This window comes from Sinohyriopsis cumingii, unplaced genomic scaffold, assembly GCF_028554795.1.
Source record: "Sinohyriopsis cumingii isolate HCF-2022 unplaced genomic scaffold, ASM2855479v2 utg001818l, whole genome shotgun sequence".
Taxonomy (NCBI): domain Eukaryota; kingdom Metazoa; phylum Mollusca; class Bivalvia; order Unionida; family Unionidae; genus Sinohyriopsis; species Sinohyriopsis cumingii.
In genome coordinates this window covers 230,029-253,429 of record NW_028316062.1, presented here as the reverse complement: position 1 = coordinate 253,429, position 23,401 = coordinate 230,029, and the positions used below count along the sequence as shown (strand labels likewise).

The window sequence follows — 23,401 nt, the reverse complement described above, 5'->3', positions numbered from 1 at the left end:
GCCCATTTGACAAGTCTTACATGTTTATGCAATGTACCTATTTGATTAGGCCTGCATGTGTATGTTATGTGCTTATCGGACGAGGCCTACATGAGTATGTAATGTGCCTATCTGACAAGGTGTATATGTGTATGTAATGTGCTTATCTGAGAAAGCCTATTGTGAATGTATTGTGCCTATCTTACAAGACACACTTGTGTATGGAGTATGCCTGTTTGAAAGGCCTACATGTATATGCAGTACAGTCTAGCATAGCGAACATACCTTCCAGTTTCGCAGATAAAATGTATCGAATGGTACAGCAAGTATGAACAACAAACATGTTTTAAAGAAACAACGCACAAAGTATTTAACAAAACCCTCTTTTTATACCAGAGTACAGGCACATGAACGACACAAATCTGTCACAGACTGACTTAAAATTATTAACTGTCACAAAGCGACTTAAACTAATTTACTTTTTATAATTATCCATTCAATAAGGTTATATTTTCTATTTAATAAAGAAAGGAAAAAATTATTATCTGAAGTCGTATGTGGTAAAAACGTATTATCTGACTGTTACTGTAGAATACAAACTCACGTAAGCAATACGACCATGATAGTGGCGAAATAGTTCTCACCAGGCGAGAAGCTCGTGTATTTCATGATATGTAACCTAAGGTCTGTATAAAGCGACAATATGCAAGGTAAAACATTGGCGGTCACATGAGCGGTTACTATGGACATGAGCTAAAACCGGGACATTTATCACGGCCAGAGTAAGCCGCTTGAAACCCTATACAGTGAAAACGCAAACAGAAGGCGTGCATACACAGTTAGAAAGCCATTAGAGGGTAATCTAGAGTGAAGAAGTCATCGAATTGCCAATATCTTAGTGCAAGAACCATAAAGGGCTCTAAGGATCTTTCAGAACAGGGAATACCATTTACGAAAGGCTTAAATGCAATAGGGTTTGTTTACTATTATGCATTGATTTGTTTAGTTCATCGTAATCATTTAATTTTATATCATCTCAATCTTTTTGTAAGTGATGTCTCTATGTTCTTCATAAGTTGCATCCATCCATCTTTTCGTTCATTCCTTTACAATATAAACTGCATTTCATAAACCGTCGAAAATCAGGGAATTGATATGACCGGGTTTTTCGAGTTTATTTCACCATGCATATCTCTTTTGTTATGCAGTGAGCTCACCAGAAATACAATGTTGTCATCATAAATACGAGGCAAAACAGAAATAAATATCAATGAAAAATAAAATATATACTATAATTGCATCCTACTATAATGTTTAGTAAGTTACGACATGTGTTGATGTTTAAACTCATCAGTACCTGAATTTAAATAAATGATGTCCGCTCACGCTACCGTGTACTTTTGCTGCCGGGTTAAACATAAAGTACTTATGTACTGAATTTCGCGAGGAAGTTGAGCACCTTCTCATGAATCCTGATTTTGTATGATATACCGTCTTGTCCCTGCTCAGTCTCACCACTGATAACTAAGTAATAAGTAATTAAAACCTACATATTACAGCATAACATTCACCATACGATCCAGCGATTTCCATCCAATGATATGAAATCATTCACTTATTTTTGAATCTTTTCTTTCATTTTTATGAAATTTCTTTAGAATATATGAATCGGGATCATCATTATCTAATCGTCGAAGCAATGCCAATATGGGTTAGCCGGACGCTGGCTAATTTATCTATTTATTTTAAGGTGTCCAGGTTTCAGAATTGTTATTAAACAATCTGTTTACCACCAATGTGATAACTATCACATTTGGATGTGGCGCACAGTCTTTCAGGCCATGAAAGTAAATAAGATAAACGGCTATAATGGATAATGGATTATTGTAATTATACAGACGAGAAGACGCTAGAACAGGTATCATGTTTTGATTGGGGTTTTATTAGGTAAAACGATATTTATTTTAATGATTCATTTTTAAAGGATAATGTGAAATATGAAAGCAAATTGGCATCGATTCATTGTGTATCGGCGCGTTGTAAAGCATGGTCAATTGAAATTAAAGCGTATCAGGAACTATATGATACAATATCCTTGGTCGAATACTCACGTAATTTAGAGAAATAAAATGCAATTTGTTTTCCTTGACATCTATGCAAAATGCCATTTAAAAAAGAATCGGAACCTGATATTGTCATGTCACGTAGAGGCCATGCTAAATGACCACATACCAAGAAATACAGCGCAACATCAATGGATGGACATCTCACACGTGAATCATGTGGCAACTATTAACATTATATCATAATGAGCACGATCTTTACATTATATTTTAGTTTGGTTGACATTAAACGAAGGATTGATGTATATGAAAGCAATTACTGTTGTCAGTAGTCGAGGAAACATAAACAAGATTACATTATAAAGCATGTACCTTTCATCTTGGGATGAGCTATCTGAAAGATCCTCCTTCTTCCTAATTCTTCCACAGTAGATGACTACCACAATAACTACCAGAATTAAGAGTATCCCTAGTGGAAGTCCGACTCCTAAACCGACCACAAGCTCAAAGTTATCTGAAAGATGAAACAATGAGTCGTTGTGTGACTAACCATATTTCTTTATCAGGTTGAATGTGTTAATGAGCAAGATGGTCATGAAATATTATTTGAAAACAAGAACAAACACGCATGTTGAGTTACCTAAAGTTACAACGGTTTTCATCCACTAGAAACAAGGAATATTTCATACTGATTAACAAAACAAAACGATTAGTCTTACACACCTAAAAACATTTGTGTTCTAGCAATTAAGGTAGATAAAGGAGACTGCATATGTCTCATTACAGACTACAGACTACATATCGAGAATCCGTGAAGGCTGATACAATGTAAGGGATAATTGGTCTGTACTGTTAAGGTAGGTCCATGAAAGAGTAAGGGATCATTGGACGCTAATGTAAAGGTAGGTCCATGAAAGAGTAAGGAATAAGAGAGTAAATGGATAATTGGACTATACTGTTAGTTGCTCATTTCTGTGTTTAATAACATGTAACAAAATGTTTGAACTTACCATCGGGTTTGTAAGTTTGTCTGAAATTTAACAGAACAAATTTATATAAAGTTTATATGATAGTTGTTCGCAAAGGGAAATAAGATTTCTAAATTCTACAAACCTCTCAAATTTCAATAACCCTCCCCGAAGTCGACTAGCAACGTAAGTAAAATGACATATAAACCCATTTTCTTTCAGAGTCAAATTTGTTATGGTCATGTTAAATCTGATATGTCAGAATATTAAACATAATGCACTCAATGGATAATTATTTGGCAATTCCTTTCTGATAATTACAAGATGGCGATATGTGGGAGTGATTTATGTATGCATATAATCAGAAAGCCCATAGAATGGAATAACATAGAGTATGACATATAATATAGGACCGAAATAATTATAAAAACAAACCTAAAACTAGTATTTTCATGTAAGCTTAGTAGTAAAACAGTTGTATAATTAGAGTCACAAAATGATACAATGAAATGCACTTGGACTCGTATAAAATAAAGGAATGTCTGTATTGTAAGTGTCTTGTATACGAATATAGGTTATGGAAACAATAATGTAGAGAGTAAGTCAAGAAACTTGCTTGTATAAATAACGAGATTTCTGCATTTATTAAAATTACATCTGTGTGTGTATGTATGTCTGAGAGAGAGAGAGAGAGAGAGAGAGAGAGAGAGAGAGGAGAGAGTGACTTAGTTGTCCGACTGAAAGTAGTAGTGATATTGCTGAATTTTTTCATCAGGTATCACATTTCATTCATATCCGAGAGAAAAGTTCGAACTTGTATCAGTTATTATCTATGATTATTTACCGGCATGCTGGGCCATTCTCTTCAACAATGCATGTATAGTCACTGGGACATGGCTGTGTCAACGATTTATACAGCCCACACTGGTCAGCAGTTTCGTTTACTGTTGAAAAAATAAATAAATAAATAAATAAATATATATATATACATGACACTTCTTTTCTTTTCTTCTACAATAAGCATAGTTTATGGGCCTAAGCTTAATAAATAAATGCATGTATAAACTTGTGGAATACCTTCTTACGTTGATCATGTGCTTGTCAACATACATCTACATTTCCTTTGTTTATTCTCGCTCTCTCTCTCTCTCCACACACAAACGTATATATATATATATATATATATATATATATATATATATATATATATATATATATATATATATATATATATATCAGCGTCGACTTAACTCATAACCGCGAACTCAACATATTATATAACTATGTTTGAAGTGTCTAAACATTCTCGTGCGATGGTTGCACTGCTTAAATCCTTTCACCTCTTTGTATGTATGAAACACTTTGTATCAACTCATTTTTGTCGCTCGTTAAAAATGAGCACCTTATTATTAGCATGTCAGTGTTAAGTTGTTGTTAATTTACATATTTGTATATTACCTGTCAGATTACCAATTAGGGCCGAAGCAACTGAAACACTAATGTTGTCTATAACAAAAGTGGCTTTGAAAACGTCTGCTACGTTTTTGATCAACAACCTTTTGACTGTATCTGTGTTTTGAGTAGTAATGCGGAACTCTACGTTCAAACTGCCATTCCTGCAATACGAAAATATTACAAAATATGTTTAATAAGGTTACTGTTGCAAATAATGTACATTAGTACATATTCGCGATTTAACCTAAACCATAAATGCCCATACAAAAGGAATCAAAAGTAATAGCGACTACAAATTTCGTTTGGGTTGTTTACGCGCTAGCAAAGCGCTGATCATAACGCGTATTGTTTGTGACTCCGATTAAAATTAACACACTCCTGCGAACAGAGAGGCATACATAACGATATAAATTAATGATTTGTTGTATCAAAGTTCGATGGTGCTTATTAATGTCGATTTATTGCGCAGCTTTTGCACATGCACCATAACCTTCAAATCCGTATTTGTTGTACTTACTCTGGAAGACTCATAAATAATTTCGTATCTTTCAGAAAAAAATATGTCCAACGCAAGAGTAATTCTCACAATGTTAGATTTATTTAGCAATCAAATGCATCTTCAATGTTGGACAATATAGTGAACCATTTTATTTAAAAGCTTCCTTAAATGTCATTATTTATCAACCATTTCCAAGTACGTTTAATGTAATACAAAACTAGAAACAGTTACGCTGTCTTGAACCAAATGTAAATTCAGATTATTTCAACAATTACTTTAAATCTATATTCTGTCTACACGAACAACACATTCAAAGTCTCTTAAATATGTCATTCGTTATTTGAAAGCACAGGATACAAAGTCTTCAACGTTTAAAGATATCTACTAGTTTAAAATATTAAATTTCAAGTTTTATACAACCGTAATAGCACATTAAGTGCCAAACAAAAGCAATGTAGACTCACGTTTGTAATTAGCCCTTCATAATAAGCTTTTCGTTTTGCATATTTATCATATTCACACTCTTGATTACCATATACACAAATCTTTCCCTAAAATCTAATAGGTTTTTTTAACTGCATTTGTGCAACTATCCTTCAGAAATAAAAAATAAATACACGAATAGACATAACTGAATTCTTTTATACAAGTTATTTAATAACAAAGAATTTTCTAAAAAAATGAGGAGTTTTAAAGACCTAGAAAGAAACGGTCTAATATATACCAATATACTAGTGATGACATAGTCGATAAATAAGACACGACGTTTGGGTATAAATAAATATAAATAAACTCGCATTTCAATGAAAATGCTGTACACAATGAGTGTAGAAATGTAAATATAACGGAAAATTACGTTTGAATTGTTGGTTGAAAAACTAGAGCTTTTTAAAAATAATCGAACCGCATATGACATGGAGATTTCTATTTTTAAGTAATATATTAGACGTTTTGAGGTAGAGGATGTCGAACTAAAATACTGAATTCCAGCATGGTATAGATGATTGAAACTAATATCATAGTGCAATAGTACCACTAACACATGGAAACTAAACGTGTTAGAAAACATTCTAGCAGAAATTCTTAATAAAGATGTTGTGAAGATATTTACTTTGTGAAATCAATTATATTTGGCTACGTCATAATGGTAGGCATTTAACTTTAGTTTCGGTATCTAAAAGTTAATGTAGAATGTCGTGTTTTGTCATACTTCGTTAAGATTGCTACTGTGTCATAAGGTGTTGATTAAGATTATTATTTTATTATAAGGTGTTGATTAAGATTGCTATTTTGTCATAAGACATTCAGATTGTTATTTTGCCATAAGACGTTGATTACGATTGCTATTTTGTCATAAGACATTGATTAAGATTGCTATTTCACATAACACGTTGATTAAGTTTGCTCTTTTGTCTTAAGACGCTGATTAAGATTATAATTTGTCATAAGACGTTGATTAAGATTTCAATTTGTCATAAGACGTTGATTAGGATTGCTATTTTGAAAACCAGCATATAGTAATCCATTACACTACCTATAATTTATACCTATAGCACTTGGTGACCTAAGTATTGACATGAATATTTCGTTATACTACTTCCAACGAAATTCCAGTATAGATAGAGAAAATTATATACATTTACATGACTTGTACATAATGAATAATGTAAAAAGTAAACTAGGCAGTGTTCTGATTGACACAAGGTTATCTTACTTTTGAGAAAACCTTTAACTGAATAATAATGTGTAGAAGGTTTTAAGTTTTTGGACATCTAATTTGTATTATCGGTTATGCATCCAAATTGTAGTATGTTGATATATGTTATTATGGTAGAAATTCCTTGGAAAAAGGAGGACTAATACATGCTAAGGTAATATTGCTAATGTTTCTGAGAGAAAATGCAGAACGTTCTTATAATAATAAGCATGCATTTGTATAGTATTATATCTTAAGATAGAGTTCAACATCACAAAGATCCGAAGCACATGCTTTTTATGAATTGTTTTTTGAAACAATGAAACAAGTTAACACACGCCAACAATATTTTGTAATATTACACATTTATTCTAGGAATATTAAAACACTACTTACGTAATTCGTATGATCTCTACGCTCTCAAAACCGCTACCAAGCTTTTCTTGAAAGTATTCCCAGATCTGGAAAGAAGTGTATTGAGCTTTAACGAATGAACACTCAGTGTACTGAACATTAACCAGAGGAACACACAGTGAATTAGGAATTAACTAATGGAAAACGAAGTGTTTTGGTCATTAACTAATGTACAACGAAGTGTGTTTGGCAATAACGAATGGAAAACGAAGTGTATTGTTCATTAACTAATGGAAAACGAAGTGTTTTTGTCATTAACTAATGGAAAACGAAGTGTGTTGGACATTAACTAATGCAAAACGAAGAGTATTGGGCATTAACGAATGGAAAACGATGTCTGTTGGGCATTAACCAATGGAAAATGAAGTGTATTGGGAATTAAATAATGGAACACTAAGTGTGTTGTGCTTCAAAGGATGGATCACACAGATGATTTAAATTGCAATTTACATAGCATTACATTTTACTATCGATGAACTAAAAGTTAAATTTACCATTGCACATTGATTTCTTCTCTTGTATATAAACTGCCACACCTTTATTATGTTGTATATAAGACTATTAGAGCTATTTTTATGACATATAGATCAAGCGAATATAAGCCTGAGTGAAACGCTTAAAAAAATTGCTTTGATATCAAATCATTTTACGTGTTGGTTTTCCGATATCATACCGTGGTATTCACTTCCTTTTTATATTTCTGGTAGGTACTGGACTCATTCAGACTCTCATTCTGCGGGACGTTGAAGTTGAATTTCAAGAATATTGTTTCAGAATATTTCGCTGCATCAGGAATACAATTATAACCATTTCCACCAAATCCCAAATAACAGGAACAATTGTACCTTCCATTAGTGTTCACGCAAGCCTGCTGGCAATTAGCTGTTCTCTCGAAACACTCGTCTATGTCTGAAAACAATTATTTTCGCTAACATTGAGCAATAATTTAGCTTAGAAAAGGCCATTAAATGTTAAAAGTGTTTGAAGCTTAAAATTAATAAATCTTTGTCAGCCCGATTATTATGGTCTATTAATGCCAGATTTGCATCCAACACACATTGCAATTAAATGACAGCAGTAGACAATAAAATCATTTTGTATCGATGACGAACTAGTTATATACAATGCTATGAATATACTAGGGGTTAATGAATAACGCGTCTGTATGATCTTAAAGGGGGGAATACTCTGATATATAAGACTAAATTTATGATGATTAAAATAAGGAAACAAAACGTTAACAATAATTATGTTTGAAATAATGCATATGGACGGCATTTTAATTGTAAACAAAACTGGAGTAGTAATTTCCATGAAATTACAGTTTGGCCGATGGTTCCTGTTTAGTGATGAATTGCTTAAATTATTTAAAATACAAATACATGTATTTTCCTTGAAACTCGTAGGCGATGTCCGGGGCATAAGAAAACAGCCAAATTAACATTATAGACGATTAATTAAATGTTCGATGATATATTCCAAGAAAATTAATGATTATTTCTTTGTAACGAAATCATTCTCGTACATTTAAAAAAAATGAAAGCCCTATAGAACGAAAAGTTAAACATTGCTTCAAGATACATAATTATTGCCTGAAGAAATTTATACCTGTTATCAGAAAACGTAATTAAGAAATGTATTCAAGTAACTTAGCAACTATTATGCCACTTTCAGGTCAAATGTAAAATACGACGTATTTACGATAGATTCTTAAATCAAAAGAGAACAAAACTGAATGCGACCTTGTAATGTATTTGCATTATATTAAGTTAGAACAGCTGAAGGAAAAAAATTATCATTCCTTCCGCCTGGAAATGAAAGCACGTGTTACACGCTAAGTTGCCAAGTCAGAATTATGGTTTATACTCCCTTTACAACACCTCTGTAGATAAAAAAATGACACACCGTTTGGATGTCTTCGACTAACATTAATTTGAGGAATATATTGTTTGAATTATTGATATAGTTCGATAATTACATTTTTTTGATACGATATAAAGGATAATCGCCTAATCCAGATAGTCTTTTCTTACCAAATGAGCAAAGAGAGATTGAAAGAAAGTAATACCCAAAGATATGTTCACATTTCAACGTTGCGGTGTATATTGATTTGCATGTACCAAGGAGCAAAGACATATTAGGCTATTTCTTTAATTGAAATAAAACAGTAATTCGGTTTTAAAAAACAGTATGTTTTGTGACATGAAACCGCTTGCAAGACTGATTTTATCAACTGAAGATAAATGGTAAAATACCTTCTGTACAGTTCATGCCCTTCCAGCCACTGGTACAGTTGCATACGTATGAACCAATGGTATTTATACAGGTAGCATTATTTCCACATGTCAAATTGGAACATTCATTAATGTCTGGAAACAGAGAAGGTGGAATTTTATTATTCAATAATCTAAAGATACATTGAAAGAATTTTAATGCTCTTAGATATTTTCAGATATGACGGTTGTGGTGCACGCTGATATGGAAGTTGCAATGAACAAAGATTAAAACACTGCAGGATACGCAATTTTAACTTCATATGGACGTATGATAGTATCAATCAAACGTAAATTGTAAAATACATTTAGTGCGGTTGCATACGTATGAACCAATGGTATTTGTACAGGTAGCATTATTTTCACGTGTCAAATCGGAACACTCATTGATGTCTGAAAATTTTAAATTTACTCAATATATAAATGAACGACGGAGAATCTTTCTCCAGTCAGCTTTGGTGGTGATATCAAATAATAGTTATAATAGACGTAACCAACATTCTTATACAATATTTTATTTTCCCATATAGCGATTTCTCTGAATAATGATATTTCACTTGATTGGCACCAGTACTCTCAGAAATAAGGAAACGAACAAGTACTAAGAGTATTTGATGCAGAAATACATTCAAACCTTCAGCTAGAAAGACATGTCAAATGGTTCGATCGAATGTTTAAAGAAATTTCTCCATCTCGGGTGATCATTGTCTATGTATTCTTACATAATACATTGGGGGAGGGTAATGATAGATAAACGTGGAGTGAAAACGAGGAATATTTGATATTTTATAGTCACTATATATAGGTCTGAAAGTGCAGTGCCCAAAGAAAAAATCATATAGAAACACATAGTAGAATCGACCACAGCTACAGCTTAACCAGATACTGAAAGGATTGGAAAGGCAATACTAATGATCGAATATTCTACCAGCCTCCCTTGCGCTGATTTCTATATTAAAAATTCAAGAAAACTGAACAAAATAATAAATTATTGGGTTAACCGACAATCCATACAACTTTTGAAGAGGAGCGTTTTGGCAAGATTTGTTGGTGTGCACGCTTTGCAATATAAGAAACCTGATGGAAAACAATGCACATGAAAGTTGTGTGTTACCTAGAAATAAAATACAGCAATTGTACTTTCCATTCCGTTCCTGCCATTTTTGTACATTTGTACTTATAAGGATTATATGTGCTTACCTCTCTTGAATAAAACATCTTTGTTTGAGTCGGCACCAGATACCTCTTCTCAAAGCATGTTGTATGCACTATTCATGTTACTTTAATGCATCCCATATCAGGACTATTGAGACGTAACTTCAAAAAGTGGATCAAATGAATGAAAACATTGTAGAAAATATTGAATTGTTTAATTCAATAATCTAACGAGATTGAAAGAAATTAATATCATAATATATCGACACATTTGGATGGTGCGATATGTTCATATGGACGTACCAAGGACCAAATATTTTAGATCTCTATGCAATGGAAATTGAAGTAATATGAAATAGTAATTTGATTTTAACTGACAATCCTTTTAGTGACATGAAACCGATTAGTTAGAAGATTGTTATTATCAAGCGAAGACAGTCCTAAAATACCTTCTGCGCAGTTGATACCCATCCAGCCAGCCGTACAGTTGCATACGTATGAACCCATGGTATTTATACAGGTAGCATTATTTCCACATTTTGAATTGAGACATTCATCAATGTCTGAAACAAAGGCAAGTATCATAGTTTTAATTCGAGAGCGATGATAAACACTCTCTCAATTATCCTTGCAATTCTTAATTTGTAAACCTTTTTATTTGAACCGGCAACATTTCTGATTTTTAGGTTTATTTTCACATACAACCAATGCTTTACATAATTAAAAGAACACTTTGTGATCTTTCTGTTGAAAAGGAGAACGTAACGAGTACTTAACAGCTTTTGAAGAAGAAACATATTCAACCATCTAATTAATGAGACGATTGAACAGGTTACAATATACTCAGTGACGTTTTGTGCACATCATCATTTGATCCATGTCTATTCAAACGTGTACTAATGTTTGTTCATTGGTGTCGATCACGATAACATCATCATGTATCTGTTTTCAAGTGGTTTAAAAAAATGTTTCAATCTTAAAACCAATAAATCTTTGTAAGCCCGTTGTTAAGGTCTCGTAATGTTAGCTTTGCATCCAACACACAGTGCAATTAAATTACAGCAGTAGACAATACTTTTATGTTATATCGATGAAGAACTAATTATATTCAATATTATGAATATGCCAGTGGTAAATAAATAACACGTATGTATGATCTTAAAATAGAGAATAATCTGATAGACAAGACTAAATGTATGACGATTAAAAGAACAAAAAATATATTAACAATAATTTTGTTTGAAATAATGCATATAGATTTGTGTTGTAAATTTACGGCATTTTAATTGTAAAAAAAATTGGAGTAGTAATTTTCATGTAAGTACAGCTTGGCCAATGGTTCCTGTTTAGTGATGAATTTGTTTAATTATTAAAAACACACCTAAATGTATTTTCCTTCAAACTCGTTGGCGATGTCCGGGGCATAAGTGAACAACCAAATTAACATTATACTCGACCAATTAAAATTTCGATGCTATAGTCCTAGAAAATTAATGAATATTTGTTTGTGACGAAATCATTATCGTACATTTAAAAAATAATAAAAGTCCTATAGAACGTAAAGTTAAACATTGCTTCAATATAAAGCATTTTCTGCCCGAAGAAACTTATACATGTTATCAGAAAACGTAATTAAGAAATGTATTCAAGTAACTTAGGGACCATTATGCCACTTTCCGGTCAAATGTAAAATACAACGAATATACGACAGTTTCTTAAATCAGAAGAGAACTAAATTTAATGCGACCTTGTAATATATTTGCATTATATATAGTTATAACAGCTGATAGAAACAAAAGATCATTCCTTCCGCCTGAAAATGAAAGCACGTGTTACACGTTAAGTTTCAGTAAGTCTTATGGTTTATACACCCTTTACAACAAAAAATGACACACCGTTTGGATGTCTTCGACTAACATTAATTTGAGGAATATATTGTTTTTGAATTATTGATATATTTCGATAATTACATTTTTTCGATATGATACATAGGATGATCGCCTGTTCCAGATAGTCTTTTCGTACCATACGAGCAAAGAGAGATTGAAAGAAAGTAATACCCAAAGATATGTTCACATTTCAACGTTGCGGTGTATATTGATTTGCATGTACCAAGGAGCAAAGACATATTAGGCTATTTCTTTAATCGAAATTAAACAGTAGTTCGATTTTGAACAACAGTATATTTAGTGACATGAAACCGCTTGCAAGACTGATGTTATCAACTGAAGATAAATGGTAAAATACCTTCTGTACAATTCATGCCCTTCCATCCACTGGTACAGTTGCATACGTATGAACCAATGGTATTTATACAGGTAGCATTATTTCCACAAGTCAAATTGGAACATTCATTAATGTCTGGAAACAGAGAAGGTGGACTTTTATTATTCAATAATCTAAAGACACCTTGAAAGAGTTTAATACTCTGAGATATTTTCAGATATGACGGTTGTGGTGTACACTGATATGGACGTTGCAATGAGCAAAGATTAAAACACTGCAGGATACGCAATGTTAACTTCATATGGACGTATGATAGTATGAATCAAAGATAAATTGTAAAATACATTTAGTGCAGTTGCATACGTATGAACCAATGGTATTTGTACAGGTAGCATTATTTTCACGTGTCAAATCGGAACACTCATTAATATCTGAAAAATGTACATTTATTCAATATATAAATGAGCGACGGAGAATCGTTATCCAGTCATCTTTGATGGTGATATCGAATAATAGTTATAATAGACGCAACCAACATTCTTATACAATATTTTATTTTCCCATATAGCGATTTCACTGAATAATGATATTTCATTTGATTGGCACCAGTACTCTCAGAAATAAGGAAAGGAACAAGTACTAAGAGTATTTAATGCAAAAATACATTCAAATTTTCAGCTAGAAAGACATGTCAAATGGTTCGATCGAGTGTTTAAAGAAATTTCTCCATCTCGTATGATCATTGTCTATGTATTCTTACATAATACAGTGGGGGAGGGTAATGATAGATAAAGGTGGAGTGAAAACGAGGAATATTTGATATTTTATAGTCACTATATATAGGTCTGAAAGTGCATTGCCCAAAGAATAAATCATATAGAAACATATAGTAGAATCGACCACAGCTACAGGTTAACCAGATACTGAAAGGATATCTAAGAATCTGTCAATTTTGGCAATAATAATGATCGAATATTCTACCAGCCTCCCTTGCGCTAATTTCTGTATTTAAAATTCAAGAAATTGAACAAAATAATAAATTATTGGGTTAACCGACAATCCATACAACTTTTGAAGAGAAGTGTTTTGGTAAGATTTGTCGGTGTGCACGTTTTGCAATTTAAGAAGCCTGAAGGAAAAGATGTCAGCCCATTTATTATGGTCTAGTAATGCTAGATTTACATCCAACACACAGTGCAATTAAATGACATCAGTAGACAATGAATTCATGTTGTGTCGTTGACGAACTAGTTATATACAATGTTATTAATATGCCAGAGGTAAATGAATAACGCGTCTGTATGATCTTAAAGGGAGAATAATCTGATATACAAAACTAAATTTATGACGATTAAAATAATGAAGAAAAAAAGTTAATAATTCTGTATGATGGATGCGAAATCATAGGAATTATGAACTGTGAAAACTTTGGGGGCAATGTTTACAAACAACATGAAGATAAGAAATATCAAGAAATAATCATCTGTACCTAAGCTTTGAATACACATTGGAATTGTAATGATCGATCTGTTTCTGTAAGTGTTTTAATGCGCTCTTATTATTTACTCCGTCGATGGTCATGATTTATTGATATTTATCTTATTTCTATTGACATGATTGGTTTAGACTTTACATACGTTTCCAGTGATATTGATGAAACACAATAATTAGGATTTCTTATAAAGCTTTTATTTGAATAAGCTTTGATTTATTTCTATCCTTTCTAAATTATCTCCATCGTCGTTCTTTTCTCTCTCTCTCTCTCTCTCTCTCTCTCTCTCTCTCTCTCTCTCTCTCTATATATATATATATATATATATATATATATATATATATATATATATATCCGTACATGCGAGTGTGTGTTCATATGCTGAGCGAGTTATAAGCGATTTATATAGTAACGCATTTGATGAGACGCCCACAAATATTACTTTACTCAAAATACGCTTTTGATATAGCAGTATTTATAAGCATTGTTGACATTTTAATAACCTCAGAATCATGTATAATTTATATATGCAACTCAGCATTATGTATATTTTATATACGTAACATTACCAGTTCGTCTGATTATGCGGGCAATTAATTCCATTCCAACCATTTAAACTTGAAAAATGTTTGAATCCATTTGCATTATTGGAATTGCCATGGTAAAACATAGCAAACGGGCACTCATTAATATCTAAAATGCAAATCAGTTTAAGAGTCAAAGGTGAGAAAACACCCACACCCACCCACACATATATTTATATATCTCTATATAAAATTATTCCAGAGTAAAAAAATAACACGCGGTAACAGATCAAATGTAATTCAATTCTTTTTATCCATATAGGTACCATTTATTACTTTCGTTTCTAACCTTGTATCTTGAAACGTGTATCGAACAAAGAAATCATATGTTGCACAGCTTACCGACACAGATTATCCCATCTCCATTGTATCCGGGATTGCATACACATGTATAATTTCCCGGGATATTCTTGCACCCTTGTACACATGTATCGGTTTCCTCCAGACATTCGTCAATATCTAAAATTCAATAACTCGGTTGACTCAATATCATTTGCTAAGAATTTGGTCGATATAAAATAACAACATTGTGCAACAGGTAGTTTATATATTCATTTATATACATATTAATTTTGATATGGGAGTGAAATCTACATTTGATTCCATTCGTAAAAAGGAAACATAAATGTTGCCGCAGGTATGTATTTCTTCGCGCTTTCAAGTGCAAGTAGGATGCAACATTATAAAAGTATAATTGACAGGTAAGATCTCACATTACGCAACATATTATTAATATGTTGGTGAGAGATCGAGTGTTTAAATTTTTTGTTTCTTGTTCCACTTTGGAAACACAACGGGTCTTTAAGGACAACATCTAAATTTATAATGGCACAAATGTCGTGGTATTATTTTTCTTACAGTCCCTGACTTTATCTGAATCACATAGTTTAAAATTATATTCTTAAAAAACAGCAACTCTCTGTCATCTCATCAACTGTAATACCTATATTTATTGTTGACGTTCATTCACTATGTAAACATTTATATACAATTGTCAAATCTGCGAGGAAAGGATAGTTTAATGTATATAGACGTCAACAAAGAGAGCCAGATAATAATGTTGCATATATTTGATTTGATGAGTCATCATTTCTTGAGCAAGGAATGGCGATGATCTACTGGCTCTAACAATAGAGTAACAGGTGGAAAGGCGCTGTCTATATCTGTAATGTTTGCATACTTTACATCTCATTTTCACTCAATATAGTCCTCGTTTTAAGGTTTAATTCTTAACAGCACTATATATTCGTTTTCAAGGTTATTTCTAAATGGCACCATTTACTCCTTCTAAAGATTAACATTAAAAACCAATAAGTATTCGTTATCAAGGTTAACTGTAGACATCAATATTTATTCATTATCAGCGTTATAATTAAGCAATATAATTAAGAAGCGTGACCATCACACATACACGCGGGGTTGTAGCGGCTCCATTCATATAACCCTAATCAATTAAATATCCTGATCATCAGGAATTAACAAGTCGCAAAAGCAGTTAGTTTGCGTAGGCGACTATAGTTTATTATATTCATTCATTCGACAGCGTTACCTTTAGTAACAAAAACACAAAATAATATTTATATTTTTGAATTTTTGAATTTAGTTTTTATTTCGTACTGGTAGCACGTACTGAGTTTTTGGAGTAAAATTCATTTCACAAATATAAATAATTTTTTTTTTTTAAATCACTCTTTTATATACACTAATTACATTGAAAAGGAATTATTTTGCATGGACTTACCAACACAACCGACGTCGGCATCTAATGCGAATCCACTGGAACAGGTACACATGTACGAACCGACCGTATTGATGCAAATCTTGTTTTGCCCTGTGCACTGAGTTGTGTTCAAAGATGTGCATTCATTTACATCAGTGCTGCAATTTAGACCTTGCCATCCTTCTTTACAGCTACATGTACCGTTCTTATTGTTACAGGTGAGGGTATTGGCAGCGACACATGTGCAGTTTTCATTGCAATTTTTACCATAGCGATTTCCCTGGCAAGCTGGAAAATTGATTAGAGTGAGTGAGTGATTTAGATTTTTAACGTAGCTTTAAGAATGTTCCAGTCATATCACTACTAAGTTTACAGTGTGGCAGTTTAAAGCGCTGTCTAGCACTGGGACATCATGCCGCATGATGTCCCACCCAGTCACGGTATCCTGACACCAGGTCGATCAGTCCTAACACTAACCTCTTATTGCTGAGCGCCTAGCGAGGCTGTTGTTAGTACCATTTTTAAAAGTCTTTGATATGACTCGGCCGGGGTTCGACCAACGACATTCCGCATCCGACCAGACGCTCTAACCACTAGGCCATCGGAGCTGTGAAAATTACATAGAAGATGCAAACAAAATAATCTAAAGTCACATGCATAATTTGTTGACTCTGTGCGCAAGCGAGCACAAAATAAAACCGATTGAAGCAGACGCGCCCATGCTTTATATTAAGATATTATACAGAATGGTTATATCTGCATCTAATTTCCATGTATTAATATCTGTATGTCCTTTATGATATCAGTATATTAACTTATAAAATCGTGTTATAAAATTCAAGTAAAATGTAAAGTCAATAGACATGATCAACCGTTTTCCTGATGTATTGTTTTTATTCCTCAGCAATTAGGTAGATTATTGTGATACACATTGAGTGAGTGCTTTTGGACCTCAGTAATTATGTAGATTATTGTGATACACATTGAGTGAGAGCTTTTGGACCTCAGTAATTATGTAGATTATTGTGATACACATTGAGTAAGTGCTTTTGGTCCTCAGTAATTATGTAGATTGTTGTGACACACATTGAGTGAGTGATTTTGGTCCTCCGTAATTAGATTGATAATTGTGATACACATTGAGTGAGAGCTTTTGGACCTCAGTAATTATGCAAATTATTGTGATATAGATTGAATGAGTGTTTTTGGTCCTCAGTAATTATGTAGATTGTTGTGATACACATTGAGTGAGTGATTTTGGTCCTCAGTAATTAGGTTGATAATTGTGATACACATTGAGTGAGTGCTTTTGGTCCTCAGTAATTATGCAAATTATTGTGATACAGATTGAAAGTGCTTTTGGTCTTCAGTAATTAGGTAGATAATTGTGATAAACATTGAATGAAAGTTCTTTTGTTATCTGCAAATAGGTAATTTATTGTGACACACATTGAATGAATGCCTTTGGTCGTCGGCAATTAGGTAGAATATTGTGACACTATTGAAATGAGTGTTTTGGTCCTCAGTAATTAGGTAGTTAATTGTGATAAACATTCCTCAGAACTATTAGAATCATATGATATATTAAGGTAGGAATGAATGCTTCTGAATGAGGATGGAGTCGCTTCAATTTCTTTAAGATAATATCATATTCAAGCTGGAGAAATAATCCTAACTTTGAATAAAATATTTAGTTCGTCCTAAATTATATATAATATAATATAATATAATATGATATAATATAATATAATATAATATAATATAATATAATATAATATAATATAATATAATATGATATGATATGATATAACATAATATAATATTTTATAAACCACAGTAGACTTAAGCATATCTTCATATAGATGATCAAAAATTATGATCATGTATCGTACGGTTTACATTAGACATTACATTTGTCTTTAATATATGAACGTGTAAAATCCTGAGACTTAGGATAACAATCGCCATGAAGGCTTATTTGTTTTTAACCTTGATACTGTTACACACCTCTTTAACAGAAATTTACCAAAGGCCAGTCTGTATAAAATAAAGAATATACTGATCTAATAGCAGCACCATATAGTGTTCCCTTACATGCCCTTGTATTTCCCACATATTGAGATATAATGTGTCATATCCTGGTCTACCAACAAGAACACGTTTGTACTAAAACCCAAAGAAAGAAACACTGATTCAAATATTAGTTACATTAAATAGTCAAAGAATGGGTGACTACATAGCCCGACGTAAGAATTATATATATATATATATATATATATATATATATATATATATATATATATATATATATATATATATATATATATATATATATATATATATATATATATATATATCCTTGCTGTTTTAATAATAATACTAATAATAATAATAATAATGATAATAATAATAATAAATTGTACATCATCAGGCTCATCATCGTTGTTTGTTGTTTACGTAGATACGGTTCTGAACAAGCTAAAACCATTCTGAAAAATAATAATAACTCATGCACAACAAATATCATAGATCGGAAGAGTGTTAAATATATTAATTAGTTTTTTTTGTTTCTATTTAGATTTTCCTGATATTAGAAATAAGGAATCTTTCGGGAAGGAATAAAACACGTACGTGCACAAAATCCTTCTGCAGTTTTAGCAAATCCATCGTGACACTCGCATCGGAATGATCCTAGGAGGTCTGTGCAGTTGGAATTTTCAGGACAGATTGTTTTATTGTTGCATTCGTTTATGTTATAGTCGCACATTAGACCTTCCCATCCAGTTTTACAAGTACACGATCCATTCACTAGATCACATTTGTCTGTGTTGGTTGCATTGCATGAACAGTTCTTTGCACAGTGATCTCCATACTTTCCTTTTTGGCATTCTGTAAAAATGGAATCGTTTATTAGTCATACATGTAATAATACTGAATGAAAGTATTGAATTAGAAAACAAAACTTACCCTTTCTTGGATAAGATGTAACATAATAATAAAGTAATCGATGACTATATAAATTTGAAGCCTGTATTAAACTACAAGGTGAACAGGTTTTGATACCTGGAACACTCTTCTAGGTTATGTCCCCGTTTTTCGGCAAACTGGGTACATCAATGCTATTCTTGTCTTTGCCATTAGTCAGATAATTCAAGTCGGTACAATCTGAGCAAAATGTACTAGTGGATAACTGGAATTCAAAGTGTGACACTGATTAACTCGTATGCTTAATTCCAAGAGGCGTACACATCCAACCATACATCCTTTTGTCTTTCAATTAATGTAAATTTGTGAAATTCGGTACTTATATTTCCATGGAAACTCAGTAGTTATATTTCCTTGCTAAACCTAGTAGTTATACATCGAAACAAAACCTAGTAGCTATGTTACCATGCTAAACCTAGTAGTTACATCTCCATGCAAAACCTAGTAGTTATATTTCCATACAAACCTAGTAGTTTTTTTCCATAAAGTAACTATATGACAAAGAGGTGTATTCCTGGAACTCTTTCTCGGTGTAAGATTCGCGAGGAAGGTGAATATCAACCGCAAACATATAAATATGACAATTAAGAAATTTAGATCATATAAAATGTTTTTGACCGAACTGTATGAAAGAAGTCAAATAACAAGATACACAACACACAACGGACATGCGATTATGACTTTTATATACAACAGAGGGGTTGAGGTGAGTAATAGGGAATACAAAAATATGCAGTTTTGCTTTTGCTAGAAATATTAATATTTATATTTTGATTAGGGTTTAAGTGCCTTCCAGTAGTATCAAATATCGATATTATATATCCCTACCTGTTTAAAACATTAAAATGCATATAAGTTAATAAAGCTTTGATATAATTAATATAAATATGAATCTCACCAATGCATGTCAATCCGTCCGTAGCAATTTCTTTCCCAGGCCCACAAAAGCATATATAACTGCCATTCACGTTCGTGCAGTTTTCCGAGCATCGCAGTGGAAGTTGTTTGCACTCGTCTATGTCTGTAATAGGAAAATAAAGCAAGCTTAAATCGGAAATATATCATAAGGGTAGCTATTGCTGAGATACTTTCTAATAGCAATATAATTGATACTGGCGTAAATTAACAACGGTATCCCAAAATTTCTAGATAAATAAGCTATCTGTCAGAGGTAAAACAAACCAAACATATACAAAACAAACTCTTAACACTTTTGGACTACTACAAATTAGAAACACTAGGAGCGAATTAGAACATACGATAAAACAGCTTTGGGCTCTTAATGAGTCTATTTCAATGGCAAATACAAAACATTGACAAGACAAACAAATAAAATAGAAAAACGGTTGTGTTTGCAAAACATTACATGAGTATTTCTACAGGAATGATACCTTTAAATGTATTATGTTGCAACTCATTAAGAGTCAAAAGAGCTCAGGCTATTTAGATACTAGTTTGTTGTCAGTTTAGTCCATTTATCTTAATAAATCTCTGATACACGTCATCTATTGCTGGATCCAGTGCACTGGAAAGAACTGTTATTCACCATATGATTTGAATTCTATGTAAAGTATATATATATATATATATATATATATATATATATATATATATATATATATATATATATATATATATATATATATATATATATATATATATAATCGATTTATACATCAATACTAATATTTTCCAGCTTCCTCAACAAGTTGAAATAAACTAGTTGAAACACAGGTTTGCAAACACAAAGGTTATTTTGTTTTATTTGTCTTGTCTATGTTTTGTATTTGACTTTGAAAAAGACTCATTAAGAGTTGAAATCGCTCAACCTGTTCGTTGTCCGTTCATTGCATCTATCTATGTGTCTATCTATGTATCTGTCTATCTATCCATCTCTCTCTCTCTTATATATATATATATATATATATATATATATATATATATATATATATATATATATATATATATATATATATATATATATATAGATATATAATAATGAGGACATTGTATAGCGCCTAATCTTTAGAAGCTCAAAGCGCTTTGCAGCATTAGACAACACCTATAAGATAAAAAAATATATATAATGATACGAATTAAAAAAAACCCCATGAAATTAAAAAACATAAAAAACATGCTGAGAATATTTAAGGTAGGAAACATTATTAGGTCTTTAAGTTTGTTCTTGCAGCGAAATAAGTGAGTTTTGAGAGCACTCTTGAATAGGATCACCGTGTCGTTGTGTCTCAGTTCAGTGGGCAATTCATTCCACGTTGCTAGGCCCCGGTACGCAAAAGAAGGATGTCCATATGACTTTATTTTCATAGTGGGAATAATGAATATACGATTGTCAGAAGAGAAGCATAAGTATCTTGCTGGTGTGTACAGATGGGTGAGGTCGGATAGGTATGTTTGACTGGAGTCAGTCAGTAAAACGTAGCACAGAGAACAAATTTTGTGTTTGATTCTGGATTGAATGGATAGCCAGTGTAGGGTACAGAGCAGTGGGGAGGTGTGCTCTGATCGTGGTACTCTAGGTATGATCCGATCAGCTGTGTTTTGAACTTTTTGTAGTTTCTGGAGTTGATATTGAGATGAACCAGACATAATTGAGTTACAATAGTCCAGTCTTGAAAGTACTACTTAACACATAAGTGTTTTAGTGACACCAGCTGAAATATATTTGCGAATTGAGCTGATGCGTCTCAGCTCAAGATATGCAGCCTTGCATATGTTCAGGACATGTTGGTGCAATGTGAGAGTACTGTCAAGAGTAACACCTAGGTTTTGTACTGATTGTGTGAATTTAATGTTGGCGTTGCTGATATTTATTGTTTGAGGTAAAGGATGTGAATGAGAAAGTTTTTGTGTTGTGATCAGAATGGCCTCAGTTTTATCATCATTCATCTGCAGCTTGTTACATGTCATCCATGATTTCACATCAGAAATGCATCTCTCTACACCTTGGAGGGTAGCATCAACTTCAGTTGGGTGGCTAGATTTGTATATTTGGGTGTCATCAGCGTACAATTGGTGAGACACTGGATGATGATCTATGACACTTGAGAGCGACAGTGTACAAAGTGAAGAGAACAAGTCCAAGAACAGACCCATGTGGAACACCACAACATAGATCAACTGGGCTGGAGTGTATTCCATTTGCAGATACAATTTGTGTCCTGTTGACCAAGTAAGACTTGAACCACAGTAAGGCTGTATCATGAATGCCAAATCCATGCTGGAGACGTTGAAGTAATATATCATGGTCCATTGTGTCAAATGCTGCAGACAAATCAAGGACTATGAGGACCGTAATCTTTCCGCAGAGAGAATGTCATTCACTACTTTTTAGAAGAGTAGTTTCAGTACTGTGGCAAGGGCGATATGCTTATTGTACATTGCTAAAAGGACTGTTTGAATTCAGATGAGATACACGCTGGGATATAACAACCTTTTCTATGTTTTTTGATATGAATGGGAGATTACAAACTGGGCGGCAGTTCTTTAATTGTTATGGTATAGTATTGGTTTCTTCAGCAGAGGCTTTACAATGGCAGTTTTGAAAAATGATGGGAATTCCCCTGATGAGAGAGATGTATTAATAACATCAGTTAGTGAAGGCAATACTGGATCTAAGCACTCAAGCAGCGGTGATGTTGGAATTGGATCAAGTTCAGCTGACTGTGGTGCTCTCTTCAGCATGATTGTACGTACGAAATCCATAGGAACAGGTTTAAATGCTGCTAATGGTTGCCGCTGAAGTTATGTATCCATACTGTATGCTCTAATGGTTTGTACTTTGTCACGGAATAAATTTGCAAACCTATCCAGAAGGTCGATTGGATAGAAGGTAGTTGGAAGTGGTGTATATTTGTTCCTTGATATTAGCTTG

General features: G+C 32.6%; 1 protein-coding gene across 1 annotated transcript in view; it reads right to left on the bottom strand.

Annotated features, from left to right (window-relative positions):
* LOC149771494 (uncharacterized) overlaps window positions 1-23,401 on the bottom strand; it is a gene marked incomplete at its 5' end in the record, with an annotated part of 186,776 nt that overhangs the window by 8,308 nt on the left and 155,067 nt on the right. The window contains 13 exons of the mRNA XM_089948375.1: window positions 2,415-2,556; window positions 3,053-3,072; window positions 3,855-3,954; window positions 4,469-4,626; window positions 7,057-7,121; window positions 7,748-7,983; window positions 9,330-9,443; window positions 10,952-11,065; window positions 12,750-12,863; window positions 15,147-15,263; window positions 16,546-16,812; window positions 19,156-19,413; window positions 20,408-20,530. Of these exons, the coding sequence (XP_089804501.1) occupies window positions 2,415-2,556; window positions 3,053-3,072; window positions 3,855-3,954; window positions 4,469-4,626; window positions 7,057-7,121; window positions 7,748-7,983; window positions 9,330-9,443; window positions 10,952-11,065; window positions 12,750-12,863; window positions 15,147-15,263; window positions 16,546-16,812; window positions 19,156-19,413; window positions 20,408-20,530 (1,828 nt within the window). The remainder of the gene's footprint in view (window positions 1-2,414; window positions 2,557-3,052; window positions 3,073-3,854; window positions 3,955-4,468; window positions 4,627-7,056; window positions 7,122-7,747; window positions 7,984-9,329; window positions 9,444-10,951; window positions 11,066-12,749; window positions 12,864-15,146; window positions 15,264-16,545; window positions 16,813-19,155; window positions 19,414-20,407; window positions 20,531-23,401) is intronic.